A 17072-nucleotide genomic window follows, 5' to 3' on the forward strand; every position below is an offset into this window, starting at 1 on the left:
GGTGGGGCAACAGTTGGACTTGATGATTACTTAAATAGTCTTTTCCAACCTTGATTCAATGATTCTGTGATTCTGAAGACACCCAGTGCGGCCGTCCAGGCTTGACATAAACCCTTCCTTGTCTATCTCAAAGTCAACCAACATTGTTTGCTGCCAGAAAAGCCCTTCCAAAAGAAGGTTCCTCAAAATCAACTGTTCTCTTACGGATTTTTTTAGGGGGCTGTTGGGATGATGACTTTTCAGCAGCCCCTACCGTGTCCTAGGCTAGAATCCTAGATTGGTTTGGGTTTGAAGGGACCTGAAAGACAATCAAATTCCAACCCCCTGCCACGGGCAGGGACACCTTCCACTAGAGCAGGTTGTATTTCTACACTTCTTGGCTGTCACATCTTTGTCTTTAAGCAAAGGGCCTCACACTTCACATAGAGCAGTTTTAGGAGCAGGATTACCTGACATCAGGGAGGTGGCCCACAGACAGCCCTACCTGAAGGATGTGTCTTCCAGGATGAATTCAGTGGAGAACGCCCTGTGGAAAACCCATTCTCTTGGATCTTGAATGGTTTTCTCACGCTCTTGGAGGAGATAACAAACTCTCTTCCTCAGGATGGTCATAAAGTGGCTGGAAACTAATGACAAAACCAGGCTTATTAAAACTCTCCTGGTCCACATCTCCAAGTCAGAGACTCCATCAAAACCCTGCAAGTGGTTTTGGTTGCCAGTTCTCCACTCAAAAATCCCATCACCTCAAATTCTTCTCTCAGTCCTATGTCGAAATCAAATACCACTGGCAAGTGACATCTCGCTGGGAAAATCTACCAAGGCCTGCAGCAAGCTTGGTGGTTTAGTACAGACCTGGATCATTCCCATAAGGGACAGTGCGGGGAGGTGGTGGAGGCCCCATGAAACCTCGTCCTCTGTCTTATGGGTGCTTCTCCACCCACAATGGCTCTGAGAGACACTAAAACTGGCTCTTAACCTGATTGTTGTCTTCTGCCAGCCACACAGCTTGCTACTTGCAACAATGAGCCACTTCTAGTTCTCTCTACTCAGTCTTACCTCTACTCTGAGGGTGGAAAAGCAGGTTGTGAAGGATCTTGATTCTCTCTCTTGGACGCTGGCTGTTGTCCCTCTTGTCCTCCAGCTGGACCACGGCCTTCTGGATGCTCCCTTTGATCACTGCATCCACGTTGAGAAATTGTGGCTGGAAAAGACTGGAGGTCAGTTGATTGCTTGATACTACTTTGCTCTCATTTGCCTGGGGACACTTGTCCTGGGACATCATCTTCTCCAGAACTTAGAGCGGGCTCCAAGCTCTATACCCATCTCACCTTCCCAATAAACCCTGGCTAAGGCAGTCCCTGGGGTGTGGGGGGCTGCTGATGCCCCTGCTAATGTGACAAGGCTTTGGTGGTGGGGGCAAAAGGCTCCTGGTCTTGTGCCGGTCACTCACAGTGGAGCTGGGAGAACATCACCCTACTTCAAAATCCCAACATCACCAGGAAGACCTGCAGCTATTCTTCCCTGTGACAAGGCACAGGCCAAGCAAAGACCTTCAAAAGCAGATTCCAAGGTGTCTGTTGAGCCCCACATCAGTCCTTGCCCAGTGACAAGCAACAAAAATGAGGAGAGATTAAAAGGAGAAACCATACATTTTCTTCTGGGTGAAGACCTGACTCAGTGAGGTTTCCCAGGGCAGCAGAATCCTCTGGAGAACCTGAAATCACAATCAACCACACAACTCAGCTCTCAAAAGCCCAAGATGAGACATTTCCATCCACAGGAGGTGTTGGGAATCCCTCAGTAATCGTAGAATCCTATAATAGTTAGGGTTGGAAAGGACTTCAAGATCATCCAGTTGCAACCCCCCTGCCATGGGCAGGGATGTGTCAGACTAGACCCAACCTGGCCTTGAACACTGCCAGGGATGGAGCATTTACTACCTCTTTTGGTAACCTGTTCCAGTGCCTCAGCACACTCACAATAAAGAACTTCCTTAGATCTAACCTGAGAATCATGAAATGGTTTGGGTGGAAGGGACATTAAAGCTCATCGAGTTCCAATCCCCTGCCACGCTCAGGGACACCTTCTACTGGAGCAGCTTGCTTCAAGCCCCATCCAACCCAGCCTTGAGCACTGCCATAATCAACAGGGAGAAATAAAGCAATACTGGGGTGGAAGTCACCCAACAGCTTGGTGTCAGCTTCTTGGTGACACGAGACCTTCTGGCTTGGGGAGCAATTGGCTGGACACCTTGAAGGAAGAGCATGGATTCAAGGAGCCCCCCGGAGTTGTTTTGCAATGGTGGATCCAACTGCTTCTGCCCCATTTGCCCAAGCATTTAGTTGAAGAATGGGGCTTATCCACAGGTGGGACATCTAAGGACGGGGCAGTGGGTTTCTGGAGGGGACAGCAGTGGGGAAATGGTGGATTTATGGTGAGAGACTTCTTACCTGTTGGGAGATGCTGCAGGGAGCTGCTTGTGAAAATCTCAGCAATGGTCATTTTGGAGAGCTGGCCGAGATTGGCCTTAAAGTTCTCTGGGGGCATTAGGTCATCCAAGTGGATGGATTTCCAGTCACCTGGCCAGGTAAGAAGATGGATCAACCCATCTGCTCTCCTTTGGTGCATCAGCCATTTGGAAACCCAGGGGGCTTGGCTGCTTGGATTTACCAGACAGCCTTGGCAAGAAGGAGGTGAGAGAAGCTCCACCTCACAGGTCTTCTCTGCACACCTTCATCTTCCCTTCCAAATTTTTTCCCAACCCAGGTTGCAAGCATGGCCTTACCGCTGTCAAAAGCCAGGTAGCTGCACCCGCCCAGGACCCGAGGGACTTTAGTGATCAGCATCACGTGCAGCAGATGAGGGCTGGCTGACCTCTGTCGCTCGTCAGTGATGCAGTACCTGGAAGCATCAGAAGCTGGTTTATTCCAGACTTGACTGATCTCTCTAAGCAACAGCTGCATCTTCCCCCTCAGGAACCCTTCTGCAAAGGCTGCACTCTACTGAACAGGCTTTCTTGGGTGGATGCCACACCAAGGAGACTTTCTTTCTGGCAGTCTTGGTTAATAAGAAGCTCAGGGTGAGCCATTAACATGTGCTTGCAGCCCAGAACGCAGCCATGGGCTAATCCCCAGAGCGTGAGCAGCAGCACAGGGAGGGGATTCCCTCCTTCTGCTGTGTTCTGGGGAGATCTCCCCTGCAGTCCTGATCCAGCTCTGGGGCAGCAGCACTAGAGGGACGTGGAGCTACTGGAGCAAGGCCAGAGGAGGCCATGGAGATGCTGTGAGGGCTGGAGCAGCTCTACTCTGGAGCCAGGCTGAGAGAGCTGGGCTGGTTCAGCCTGGAGAAGAGAAGGCTCCTTAAGGGGAGACCTTAGAGCAGCTCCAGTGCCTGAAGGGGCTACAGCAAACCTGGAGAGGGGCTTCTACAACAGCATGTAAGGATGAGACAAGGACTAACAGCTTCCAACTGGAAGATGAAGAATTATGCCCAGAGAAGCTGTGGCTGCCCCATCCCTGGCAGTGCTCAAGGCCAGGTTGGATGCAGGGGCTTGGAGCAAGCTGCTCTACTGGAAGGTGTCCCCGCCCGTGGCAGGGGTTGGAAATGGATGATTCTATAATGGTTGGTGCAACCTGCTACAACCTGAGGGGCAAATGAGACCAGAGAGTCCAAAGCAGAGCCCAGTTCACATCTTAGGGGTGGGGAAAAAGGTCCTGTCAAGAAGTGTGTTTTGCCTGGAAAGAGGAAGAAAGGAGGAGGAAGAAGCCAATGAGGAAGAAAGGAGGAAGAGAAGAATGGAGGAAGAAAGAAGGAAGGAGGAAAAGGAGGAAAGATGACAAAGGACAATGAAGTGTGGAGGAAGAAGGAAGATGAAGGGGTGAAGGGAGGCTGCTTACTTGGCACAGGCCAGGAGTCTTTTGCTGCTCTGCGGCTCATCGAAATGAAACTGGACAAGGAGCAACCTAGCTTCTTGGGGCTCATGGAAGAAATTCCTACAAGGAAACGGCTCCTTTAGTGTTTTCTCCTGGAAAGGTCTCATCCCACCCCCAAAGCAGTATGAGAAGTGGAGATCACCTGCAAGATTAAAGGAAAGAAACATCAAAGCTCACCTGAGGTCCTGGCGGAAAGCGTGTTCGGTGTCAAACTGGCTTAGGAAAAGGCAGTGAGATGTGTTGGGGAGGCCAAGCATCTTCCCCAGCATTTCTACATCCTTGTGGTTGAGCAGCCTGGCATGGGTAGAAACCTGCAGCAGAAAGGCACATCAAACCTGCATGTCATGCTGCCTTAAAGGAGTGGGATCCTCTGAGTCATCTCTGTTGGTGCTTGGTGCTCATCTACAGGAAACTGGAAGGTGCCGTGAGTAGGTCCCATCTGCCTCAAGACTAAGGGTTGTAGATGACCACAGAGGGGACACAAGCCCATCATCTTCCTGGTCCAACCAAGATCAAGGAGCCATCACAGAATCATGGAATGGCTTGGGTTGGAAGGGACATTAAAGCTTCTCAGCTCCAACCCCTGCCACAGGCAGGGACACCTTCCACTAGAGCAGGTTGCTCACAGCCCCGTCCAACCGGACCTTGAACACTGCCAGGGACGGGCCCCCAAGCTCACTTGGAATGCAAACAGCTCCCTTGGGTGCTTTACAGCCAAGCACGAGTACCTGCAGGCACAGCCCAGTGGTGCTCCCTTTCTCCTGCTGGTTCATCATCTCCTTTAAGAGACTGGCCAGGCTGTTGTGCTTTTGCTCCATGAAATACAGGTCCTGGATCTGCTCAGCATCCTTCAGAATGGAGCACTTGAGGCGCAGGATAGAGTCGGGGGTGGCACACTCCACCAGTCTGCTTCTGGCAGCAGAGAGGATTGGCTCCCTGTAGCGCTCGTAGTCTCCGCAGTGGATGTGCTGGGAGCTCTCCAGCACAATGGCAGCAGCCGTGTCACCACTGAAGCCAATGAAGACATCCTCGGGAGCGAGAGTGTGGGACCATCCACTGAACAAATCAGGCTTCTTGATGCTGACAAACCATGTGACCCATTGGTTCAGACCCTGCCTCAGGTCTTGCTGTTGCAGGTTGAGGATGGTGTTCATGTCCAAGCAATGCTTCTCCAGACGGCTCAGAAGAGGAGTGGGGAACTGATTGTAGACCACTTCCTGCTCCTCTATAACAACCAGCCGGAATTCCTCCTTCACACGGCTCTTCACAGCATGGGTGCCAAGGCCCAGGTCAACATAGAAATTATCCCCCAGGCTGACAAAGCATTGGTTGAAGGTGTCGTAAAGGCTCTCATAAAGGTTCTGGATGTTGAGCAGGATCACAGGCCTGCCAATCTCCATGCACGTTTTCACCCTGTTCACCGAGCGGCACACCTGGGAGTAATCCTGGTCCTGGGGGAAACCAGAGCCGAAGATGACATCGCAGTTGCTGATGTCAATGAGCCGCATCATATGGAGGATCTGGAAGGCGGCGTTGTTGGTCGTCAGCAGCAAGAGGTACCGGGACATGGCTCCCGCTTGCTGCAGAGCCATATTCTCCTCCAGCAGATGGATGCAGCTGGTTTTCTTCTCACTGGAGAGCCGGAACTCACTGGTGCAGTTGCAGAAGATTTCCAGTGGACAGATATCTTTGGAGCCTCCAAAGTTTCTCTGAATGGCCTTTATGAGAAGCTCCTCCTGAGAACTGCACTTCATGTCCTGTGTGTAGGACATGACCGTTTTGATTAAGCTGTAGAAGTCCCGAAGCCCGAAGAATTCTGTTGGCTGCGTTTGCAGCACTTTGAGGTAGAATTTTGCCAAGATGGGGAACAAATGCTCGATCCTGTCCTGATGGGGCTGGTCAGCACAGATGCCTTTGGCAGTCTTCACCAGCTCCTCCTCGTCGGGTTCAGTCCGGAAGACAAGGAGGCCCCTGTTCATTTTGGCAGGGTCCAAGGCCCAGTTGGAGATCCCCACAAAGCCAACTTTCTTGTAAGCCTCCAGATCCTCACCATCGACACATCCGTCTTCCAGAAGAGGATGCAGTGCCTTCAAGGGCATGCCAGGTGAGTCTTCTGCAAGGCCAATCTCATTCAGCAGGACCACAGAAGCAAACTCATTCAGATTCTTGCCCTTCTGGAACTGAGCACATAGTTGGAACGTGGAGGTGATGCCTTCTGGTTTTGAATGGGGGCTGCACTGGAAGGAGATCAGCTGGACCTCCTTGCATGCTTTGAACAACGGTTTTCTAGACCACAGGCCTTTCATGGCATCTACAGCAATGGTTTTGGACAGAGATTTGGAGCTTCCCGGCTTCCCAACCAGAAAGAGAGGCACCCGGAGGTCCATGCAGACAACCATCATGAAGATGTTCTCCCTCAGAGCATTGTTGCAGGCTGTAGCCTCGGGAATGGTGACGTTATCCAGGAACACCTCTTGGCACAGCTCAATCTCTTGCTGTAGCCGGAATGCAGGAACAGAGAAGCATTTGGCAATCTCCTCCAGGTATTCTTGGCGGTTTTCCAGAGACACATAATAGCAGACCCCCACTGAAAGGACCAAAGCCCTTTGTGCATCATTGAAGGTTGGCTCCTCTTTCTCTTCACGCCACTGCCTCTTCTTATCAATCTCACGGAAGAGCAGCTCTCTTAAGTCATAAAACCAGAGCAGGACTTGCATGCAGCGCTCTATGTCCCGGAGGCTGGCCACCCTGCACTCGTCCTTCCTCTCCCTCAGGAACTTCTGGGAGGCTGAGATGACATTGGTGAAGACATCCAGGTTCCCCACGGGGATCTTGGTGTCTACCATGGACTTCACAATCTCCCTGATATACAGGCTTTGTGTCTTCTCGTTCAGCTCCCCAAAGTCCCAGACCAGAGGCAATAAACTGGGAGGAAGGGGCTGCACCCGGTACACCAACTGCCGCAGGGGGATGTAACCCAGATTATCTGGGGTGTCTTCACTCCGCACTCGGTATCCCAGGCCAGCTTTCTCCAGTTTCTCAATGGTGGCCTTGGTGTGTCTCCTGTAAGGGTTGCAAGCAGCCACCACTTTTAAGCGGTTAGTGGGAATCCTCTTGCCGTTGACACTGCGGTCACAGAGCACCTCTTTGATGGCAAAGATTGCCTCTGAGGTGTTTGCTTCATCGAAGAAGAGCACTGTGTCCACGCTGTGCTCTTCCTCATTGCAGCGGGCCAGCTCCACAGCCATCCTCACCTTCTCCCAGATAGCCTTGGAGGTGGTGCTACCATGAACACGTACCACCATCATGTTCTGGAGTTTCCTGCCTGCCCTTTGCAGGTTGCACATGAACTGCACAAGCTTTGTCTTCCCAGAGCCTGTTTCACCCATGATGATCACAGGGATGCCACACTGGAACCGCAGGTGGATAGCCAACATCTTCATGGTGTTGTCCAGGGTCAGCTGGTATGAAGGATCTGGATCCTCCTGGCATTTCACCCCAAAGACCCTGCAGAGGGCCTCCAATTGCTCAGGCCTGGATAACTTTTCAAATTCCTTATTGAAGGGAACATTCTGGAGCTTCAAGGTGATGTATAAGCTCTTGCTCAGAACCGCTGTCTCCAAAACAGCCTTGGAGTAGGTGTCAATAGCATCAAGGTTCTTGTTGATATGGAACCCCAAAAACTCAATGGAGTCACCATCAGCGTGGAAAACTACATAAGGGTGAGACTCCTGTTCCCACCGGCGTCTTAGCTGGTGCTCCCTCAGAACATCATCCACCACCTTCCCCTCCTCTCTGGGCACACTTTCATCGGACATGTTGAGGGATGGCATGGCAAAGTCCTTGGACATCATGATCATGAACTTGATGACAAACGTTTTGAAGCCAGAGAAGTCTGCTCCAACCACCGGGCTGCAGAAGACTGATTTCTCACACTTCTGTAGCTGGAAGTTCAAGAAGTGGGTGAAGTTGCTGAGCTCGGTCCAGGAGGGGTTGCTTCTCCCACAGAACTCTATCAAGCACTGCAGGCATTCCTTCCCTGCCCCTGACACTTTGCTAGGGACAAAAGTGAAATGGTCAAGGTTTTTCTTCTGTTTGTATCTGATGAGGTATTGGTAGGATCTCTGGAAAACTTCACTGTTTAGCTTGTCCCGGTCAAACTGTTCCTCCCTGGGTTCCGCAGGAGGGATGGGGCTGGGATGTTCCAGCAGACTGAGCACACGCAGTGGTGATATGCACTCCACGGTAGGAAAAAGATCCAGGATTCTTTTTTCCGTTTCAATGGACATCTACAAGAAGACACACGTCACCATGAGGACAGGTCTCCAACCTCCCCCCTTTGCCTACATCATCAGAACACCCTTTTTAATTCCCTCCTGGTCACAAATGGTTCAGAAAGTTGGGAACAAATGTGGAAATGCCGAGATTCCTCCAAGTGGATTGAAGTCATACAACCATGGGATAGTTTGGGTTGGAAAGGAGCTTAAGCCCCACCGGTTCCAACCCCCTGCTATAGGCAGAGACACCTTCCAGTAGGCCAGGTTTCTCCAAGCCCCATCCAACCTGGCCTTGCTCGCTGCTGGGATGGAGCATCCCAATAACCAGTAAGGTCATTCTTGCCCAGCATCCTACCTTGGATTGGGTGATCTTCTCCTATATGTTCTCCCATCCCACTAAATCTTCTTGGAGATGGAGGGGCCTGAACTCAGCCAATATTGAAGGGATGGTGAGGAACCACAGGTGGATGATCAACCATTAGTGAGTCTGGGGTGGTTTTCATACCTTAGAGGTATGCTCTAATACCATAAGGGAGCTCTAAAGCACAGCTCAAGTGCGAACTGGCTTGAAAAACATGCCCGAGGTCCAAAAGACAGGAGAACTGGGATGGAAAAGCTTCTTTTTTAACTCCAAAGCTCAGTGCAGGGTCTGATATTTCCCTTTTAGTAGTGATCTGGTTGCTTCTGTGTGGGTCAGACTTTGTCCCACTGGAGAGGCAGACTCTATATTCTGCAGAGCTCTAGTGGAGACACCAGAGTTTAGTAGGTTAAAGAGAATCCAAGACTTGTTAGTGTTAGAAGGGACCTCTGGAGGTCACCCAGTCCAACCCCCCTGCCAAGACAGGGCCACCCAGAGTAGGCCACACAGGAACATGTGCATGGTGGGTTTGGGATGTCTGCAGAGAGGGAGACTCCACAACCCCCTTGGGCAGCCTGTGCCAGGGCCCTGCCACCCTCACATAAACAAGTTTGTCCTCATGTTGAGGTTGTGTTTTAGTTTATGGCCATCTCACATCATCCTGTCACTGGGCACCACTGGAATGTGTCTGGCACCATCCTCCTGGCACCCACCTTTGAGATATTGATCTGACCCCTGATCACCCTTTTGGCCTCTGCTGGACCCTCTCCAGTAGCTCCTTGTCTTTCTCGTACAGAGGGGCCCAGAACTGGACACAGCACTACAGAGGTGGTCTCTCTAGGGCTGAGCAGAGGGGGAGGATCACCTCCCTCGACCTGCTGGTCACACGCCAGGGGACTCTTGTCCCTCTGGGCCTCTTGTCCTCTCCCTAGTAGGGCAGCCCCCAACCTGCACTGGTACTTGGGTTTCTTCCTCCTCCACTTGCTCTTGTTGAACCTCATTAGGTTTCTCTAAACTCAATTCGCCAGCCTATCAAGGCCTTGCTGAATGGCAGCATGGCCTTGAGGTTCCTCAGCCTTAACGGTTCCTCCTGTGTGAGTGCACATCCCCCAGGATACCTCTTTCTTTGTTGCACTGCTGACACCTTTCCCTCTTGCCAAATACTCAATCAAGTAAAGATGAGAAGCTTTGCACTTCCAGACGAAGCCGTCGGGCCTCTGGATGTGCCGGAGGATGCACAGCTCAATCAGCAGCCGGTAGAGACCCTTCGATACCTGGGAAGGAAAGAGAAACACCCCAACATTGGTGCAGAAGTCTTCCAAAACACCCTGTTACAACTGAGTTTCCACCCCCTGCTCCTCCCCCTCCCTTGTGTGTAGGGTCTTCTGTGTTCCACCACCTCTTCTTGTCCAGGCACTCACCGCTGGAGACACATCAATGTGGAAGATGGTGGGCTGATTTCCAGTTGCAGACTCCTTGACAGAGAAGAGTTCCTCCACAAAGAACTGGAAATCAATGTCCGACTCCATCAGCCTGATGGTTTTCTGAAGTGGTAGCCTGCCACCCAGCTGAGCATGTACCTTCCCAATGGTATTGGTCACAAAGAGAGACTTCCCTAAGGAGTGGGAAGAGGTGATGGTGAATCAATCCACCCTTCTACACTTGCATGAGACCCAAACCAAGGAAATCTCTCCCCAGAAGCACCGTGGGCCACCTTCATAGAATCATGGAATGGTCTGGGTTGAAAGGGACCTTGGAAATCATTCAGTTCCAACCCCCTGACATGGGCAGGGTCACCTTCCACTAAACCAGGTTACTCAAAGCCCCATCCACCCTGACCTTGACAACTTGGTTTGAGCTACAACACAGAATATGCCTCCCCTGAACATACCCATCCCTGCTTGCTTCGAGAAGACTAGCTTCATGTTCTGCTGATGGGGCTCTTCAAAGGCTTGAGCAATGGGGGATGTCCCACTTGGCACTTTGAGTTGCATCTTCAGGTAGGTCTGGATTTCTGTGTTGGAGTAGCATGGGAAAGTCATCTTGTAGGCATCGAAGGCTGTGATAACGTAGGAGTTGGGAGCTTTGGCATTGCAGAAGATGATGAACCTGTAGTTGGGGATGCTGGAAGATTGCACCAGGCGGAAGAAGTGGAACTCGAGCTGTTTAGAAACTTTATAGACTAATTTATCAGCGCCCAGCAAGCAGTAGATCTTCTGGTCTTGAGAACCTGGAGCAAGAGCTCTTCTGACAAGTAGCTCCACCTCCTCCTCATGTGTGTTGGGCGTGCACACCAGGACCTCATCGTATGACGGGAGAGGCGCTATCTCAGTGTGTCTGTAGAGGAATAACATGTTGGGCAACATGTCCTCCTCCTTGCACGTGATGAGAATTGGTTTCCCCACTTCAAAGCCTACAGGTAGACTTCTCTCGACACGTGTGCTCTCCAGAGCTGCCAAACGCTTCAGTGTCTCCCCAAAAATATCCAAACCTATGTATTTATCGGAAACCAGGCCAGGGAATTTCTTGCAGTAGGCATCCCAGATGAGGTTCACCTTGTCATAAAGAGATGGCAAGCTCTCAAAGGAGGCAGCCAGCTCATGCTGTGCCAGGGAGCTGAAGGAGACCCGGTCAACGTCACTGGGCTTGGTCTTAAACTTACGGCTCTTCTGCAGGAAGGTTTCTCTTGTCTCCTCATAGGACTTGCTGAGCTGCTTAACCAAGTCCTTGTCTTCACCTTGCTCAAAGGCAAAATCCATCAGCATCTGCTCCGTGATGGGTGCATGGGGGAAGGTTTCCAAGCAGCTCTGCAAGGCCGCCTTTGCCACTGCCTCATTGTAGCCCGACTCAGCCAAGTTCCGGATGAGCTGGGGGAAGCGGATGATGTAGTCCTGCCACATAACCGATTCTTCGCCTCCCGCCAATGTAGGGATGGACTCCAGGGGAGTCATCAGCGCATCCCACAGGGCTCTTTGGATATCTTCTGCTCGGATGTCATGCTTGATGATGGAAAGCATGATGAGAACCTGTGGTTCTGTGGTGCCTTTCTGGACTCTGGCCAGCTGGCTGCACAAGTAGAAGAGCTGGTGGGCAGTGAACAGGTTGAGATGATAGTAGGTGTCCCTTTGAGTCTCCAGGTACTTCTTCCACTTGACCAAGCAATGCTCCATGGCTTTCGAGAGGCTGCCCAGCTCCTCCAGGAGGGGCCTCGTGCTGTGAACGAGGATCCCAGCAATGCCAAACTCTGTGTAAACTTTCACATGCTGCTGTGGGCGGCAGTAGATATCAGCCTTCCAGTCAATGAAGAGGATGTTGCCAACACTGAGAAGCTCCAGGTACAACTTCGCAACTGTTTCAACTTTTTCCAGTATCTGTAACGCATCAAAGGCACAAGAGGGGATAGGTCACCTACTGCAGCATTTTCTCAGCAGCTTCCAAACACTGCCCAGGTCCTGCTTTTCCAGTACAAGAGAAACATGGATGTAATGGGGAGGGAGGATGAGGAAGGGACAGGAGCATTTGGCTGCATGACTTGTTTGCTCTTCTACAATTACTTTTCAGAAGTCATGTGAAGCTGGGTCTACCCTAGAGAAGCCGGGTCTACCCCTGAGGAGCCTGGCCTACTCTTGAGAAGCTGGATCTACCCTTGAGAAGCTGGGTCTACCCTTGAGGAGCTGGGTCTACCTTTGAGAAGCTGGGTCTACCCTTGAGAAGCTGGGTGTATCTTTGAATAGCTGGGTCTCTTGGGATTCATCTGACCACCTGGGTCAACGTAGTCTTCACCAAGAAGCTGTCAAGACCTCTACAGAGTTTCAGATTAAACTTAAAGGAAGGAGTTTTGGCCAGGAGATAAAAGTAGGGGGCTGCTGGTGTATAAGGATACAAGAGGGAAACGCACATGAAACGTCTAGAGGGAACTGGGGCATGTTCCTCTGAGAAGGACAAGTTGGCAGCCAAGCCAAGGATGGAAACCTCAGGCTTGGTGCTTCCTAGAGGATGCCTCATTGAGAGGACCTTGCTGACAAAGTCTCCTGACTTCAAATACGGGAAGCATCATGCTCACAGGCTCTGATCCTGCTGGGGGATGTCAGCCCCCTGGGATCTACTGGAGATCCATCACGCTAAGCTGTGAGGAGTCCAGGAGACTCGTGGAGAGAGTCAAGGACAGACAATTACTTCATCCAGGTGCCAGGCAGCCTGTCCAGATGAAGTGCATCACCAGACCTGATGCTCACCAACATGGATGAACTCTTGAGGGATGTCCAGGCTGGTGACAGCCTGGGCTGCAGGGATCATACCCTGGTGGGCAACCTTAAGGAACATGGGCCAGAAGAGCAGTCAGGAAGCTGAAATTTTGGAGAGCAAATGTGAATAATGGATTGGTTTGGGTTGGAAAGAACCTTAAAGCTCATCCAGCTCCAACCCCTGCCATGGTCAGGGACACCTTCCACTAGAGCACGTTGCTCCAAGCCCTGTCCAACCTGGCCTTGAACACTGCCAGGGATGGGGCAGGCACAGCTTCTCTGGGCACCCTGTGGCAGCACCTCAGCACTCTCACAGGGAAGAACTTCTGCCTAAGAGTTCATCTCAGTCCCACTTCTGTAGCTTGGGAAGCAGGTATTATTCTAGAAAGGCCTCCTGAAAGGCCAGAGCTGCAGGTCATGGATGAGTCTCCTGGAAATAATTCCAGAAAATTCCTGAGCCCAACAGGCCCTGATTTCCAGGCAGACGTTGGTGCTGCCTTGTGACTTACCTCCAAGAAGCGGTTTGTCTCCTCTCTGTCCTGCTCGACTTTGGTGGTGATCAACATAAGTTTGTTCTGGAGCTCCCTGAGCTCAGGAAAGCTGTACTGCTTGTCCTTGGGGGCTGCTGGAGCTGTTCTTCCCTCACAGTCAGGCAGCAGTCGCAATGAGACACAGTTCTCAAGTGTAGCCTGGGAAGGAAAGAAGTCAACCAAAGTCACCACATGGCCTTTGAGTCAAAATGTTCCATGTCAGGACTCCACATGTCTCATATTGCTTCCCTTGGAGGGTAGAAAAACCCCTTTTCCACTGAAAATACTCAAGGTTTAAGAGAAAATGAATGCAAACCCAGCTGGAGATCTGTTGGTAACCTGGAATGCTCATTGGAAGATGATTCCAAGAAAGACCCCTTCTTCCCATAGCATTAAAAAGCAGATCTGTGCAAGAAACCCCTTCTGAGACCCTTCACCTTGCATTTTGGAGGTGCTGATATGGTAAACTTCCCATTTCTGTTGATGCTTCTAGCTTGAGAGATCGAAGACTGCTCCACAGAGCCATGAGATTCGTAAATCACCTTTAGCCACTTCTCATCAAAGGAATCTCTCTGCAAAAGAAGAACCAAGGGGAGACCCAGTAACCAGCTGGAAGGACAAGGAGCACTACTCCCCCCTCCAATCTGATATTGGTGGCTTTTCTGTGACCATTTCTTCTGAGGATCCTAAACTGTAGACTCCAGAACTCATTTCCTCCTATTCACAACACCTACTTGGTCTCCTCCAGCTGCCCACACGTGTGTCAGGTCACTTGAGATGTTCCACCAGGCTTCCATTCCAAAAAAGAGCCCAGCCTCTGCCCAGGTCCTGCCAGGCCCATATGGATGTCATGGGGAAACCATCTTAAATAGTTTTACACACCTATGGGTCAGCAACTGGGCCTCACAGCAAGTGTCCAAGTGGACTTCTGGACATGGGACTTGAAGACTCACCAGCTTCTTGGGAAGCTTGCTGTCTTTGGCAATGGCGTCTTTGATGAAAGACAGAGCTTCTGAGAACTGGTCAAAGCCAGCTGTGGGACTCAGGTCTAAGATGATGGAGGCAGAAGCAGCCATGGCATCCCTGAAGAAGCCCACTCGGTCAATATCTGTGTCATTTTCACCAGCAAAAATTGAGGCCAGTTCCACAAAGATGGAGATTTCTGTCTTGTCTGGGAAGTTGGGAATGAAAAAGGGAGAATAAGAGGAAAATTTGAGGAATTTCCCTGCCCTGACTTATTAAATCCTGTGCTGGATGTGGGGACAACAACTACGTGTCTTCCCTCTGTCACTGTATCATAGATCCATGGAATGGTTTGGGTTGGAAGGGACCTTAAAGCTCATCCAGTTCCAACCCACTGCCATGGGCAGGGACACCGTCCACTAGAGCAGGTTGGAAGAGGTACATATCTGAGGACTTTCTCCTTTTCAGCTCACCTTTTATTATGGTCTTGATCCAGGAGGTGAAACCTCTCCTTGAACATTCCAGAAGTTCCTTCACAAAGTCCAAAACTCCCTGGGGAATGTTGCTCAATTGTTTTTTCACCTTCATCAAGTCTTGGGTCATAAAATCAAGTCGCTTCTTCTTGAATTCCTGCTTTTCCTGGGGAAAAAATAAAACCCAACCTGTGTCTATTTGGAACAGGACGAAAGAAGCTTGGTCCTACCTCCTCCCTGAAACAGATGAGATCTTTGCCTCAAACCCAAGTCTGCTCTTGAATGCGTCTCTGTAGGTCTCCACCATCACAGAATCCCAGCCTGGTTTGGGTTGGAAGGGACCTTATAGCTCATCCAGTTCCAACCCCTGCCATGGGCAGGGATGCCTTCCACTAGAGCACGTTGCTCCAGTCCCTGTGTCCAACCTGGCCTTGAACACTGCCAGGGATGGGGCAGCCACAGCTTCCCTGGTACCCTGTGCCAGCACCTCAGCACCCTCATGGTGGAAAACTTCTTCTTTCTATCCCATCCAATTCTTCCCTCTTCCAGCTGGAAGCTGTTACTCCTTGTCCCATCCCTACATGCTGTTGTAGAAGCCCCTCCCCAGGTTTCCTGTAGCCCCATGAGGCACTGGGGCTGCTCTAAAGTCTCCTTCTAAGGAGCCTTCTCTTCTCCAGGCTGAACCAGCGCAGCTCTCTCAGCCTGGCTCCAGAGCAGAGCCACTCCAGCCCTCGCAGCATCCCCATGGCAGGAGGCGGAAGGAATCAAACCTGATGGGATTGAATCTGAAGCTCCCACGTGGAGCTTTGGGTGCTCCCAGGAGCACCCACCCCAGAAGCCCACAGGTCTCCTACGTACGTATTTCGCCAGGTCACTGAGAACCTGGAAGTCTCCCTTGAGCTGCAGCATCTGTCTCAGGTCCTCGATCACCTTGGCCGTGGTCACCACCTCAGACAGAGTCAGGTAGTTTTCAATTCTCTCCACTGCCCTGGGGATCCAAGCAGCTTTTCCAGGCCTCGTCCCTTCACTCTCCTCCATGATTTCAAACTCCTTCCGGAGCTGATCCTGCTGTCCCAGCATTGTCTTAAACTGGCTCTGCACCGTCCCCAGGGTGATGGAGAAGTTTTTGAGGGACTGGTAGGTTTCCCCAAAGGCAACCATTGCTGGCTTGTAGATCTTTTCTTCCATATTTGCTATGGACAAAACTTGGTCTTCAGAGGTCATGGCTTTGATTTGCTGCGCTCTCCTCTTCAACAGCTTCTGGAAGCATTGGCTTCTCTTCACCACATCCAGTTTTTGCATCATGTCCTGATATTCATCGAGGATGTGCAATTCCATTTCACTCGTGCCATCGATGAGGAACTTCCTCACCGAGGTCTGATCCTTAAAGCTGTTGTTGTCCATAATGCTTTTCTCCACGGTGCTTGTATCCACTAAACCAAGTAGGGACAACAAGAAGGAATCCGTGTAACATGTTTCTCCATGTCAACATGTGCCCTGATCACATTTCCCTCCACCCTACTGTGAGACTCTGCATTTTAGAAGACATCTCCGCACCCAACAACCACAGCAGGAGCCCCGTTAACCCAATCAGTACCTTTGATCATGTCCTCTATGTCACGGCACAGGCAGAGAAAGGAGTGTCGTTGCTTCTTCTGCTCTTCCAGTTGCTGAAACTCCTGCTTCCTGACCTCCAGCACTTTTGGTAGACACTTGGTAAAAGAGGAATCTGGTAAAAGAAGACACAGACCTGAAGAAGAACCCTTGGAAAGAGAAAAGCTGTGGGAAAATTAACCCCTGCCATCAAAACCAAGATGATTTTCAGCCTACAGAAAGCCTACAGCTCCTTCCCCAAGCAGCCCTGTGGCCAAAACCACCAAAAAGATCCATGACTTCATTGTCTGAGCCCAAAAAATCAACAAAATATCCATACAGTTTCTTCTCAGAGCAAAATGAGAACCTGCTCCCTTTCCTTTGTGATTTAAGTAGATAAAGCTGGAGTTGCACTACATCTGAAGGCAAGGCCTGTCACCAGGGAGCTCCACCACCCCAATCCTGGCAACAAATAACACAAACACCCGAAAACTTGAAAACAAACTCCATAAACACCCCAAAACTTTAACTGCATTAAGAAAAAAAGAGTAGTTTTGCTCCTTTCTGCTTCTCAAATAACTTAAAATCACTCCTTTTGGCAGAATGAGCAACTCTTCCACTTGGACTTCATTTCTTCAGGCTCCTCTTTCAGACAATTTGCAGTTTTTCTGGCATTTTAGGTTGTTATCCGATAGATCTATC

The 17072-nt window shown here is 50.8% G+C and overlaps 1 protein-coding gene across 1 annotated transcript in view; it reads right to left on the reverse strand.

Annotated features, from left to right (window-relative positions):
* LOC136006378 (E3 ubiquitin-protein ligase RNF213-like) overlaps nucleotides 1-17072 on the reverse strand; it is a 42092-nt gene that overhangs the window by 20770 nt on the left and 4250 nt on the right. Inside the window, exons 11-27 of the mRNA XM_065664383.1 lie at nucleotides 16375-16506; nucleotides 15636-16210; nucleotides 14778-14943; nucleotides 14295-14512; nucleotides 13779-13913; nucleotides 13321-13500; nucleotides 10459-11938; nucleotides 9989-10182; nucleotides 9686-9841; nucleotides 4661-8221; nucleotides 4110-4243; nucleotides 3897-3992; nucleotides 2786-2901; nucleotides 2451-2579; nucleotides 1650-1714; nucleotides 1057-1201; nucleotides 485-626 (exon numbers count right to left, since the gene is read on the reverse strand). Of these exons, the coding sequence (XP_065520455.1) occupies nucleotides 485-626; nucleotides 1057-1201; nucleotides 1650-1714; nucleotides 2451-2579; nucleotides 2786-2901; nucleotides 3897-3992; nucleotides 4110-4243; nucleotides 4661-8221; nucleotides 9686-9841; nucleotides 9989-10182; nucleotides 10459-11938; nucleotides 13321-13500; nucleotides 13779-13913; nucleotides 14295-14512; nucleotides 14778-14943; nucleotides 15636-16210; nucleotides 16375-16506 (7624 nt within the window). The remainder of the gene's footprint in view (nucleotides 1-484; nucleotides 627-1056; nucleotides 1202-1649; nucleotides 1715-2450; nucleotides 2580-2785; nucleotides 2902-3896; nucleotides 3993-4109; nucleotides 4244-4660; nucleotides 8222-9685; nucleotides 9842-9988; nucleotides 10183-10458; nucleotides 11939-13320; nucleotides 13501-13778; nucleotides 13914-14294; nucleotides 14513-14777; nucleotides 14944-15635; nucleotides 16211-16374; nucleotides 16507-17072) is intronic.

This window comes from Lathamus discolor, unplaced genomic scaffold (assembly GCF_037157495.1).
Source record: "Lathamus discolor isolate bLatDis1 unplaced genomic scaffold, bLatDis1.hap1 Scaffold_162, whole genome shotgun sequence".
Classification (NCBI taxonomy): Eukaryota; Metazoa; Chordata; class Aves; order Psittaciformes; family Psittacidae; genus Lathamus; species Lathamus discolor.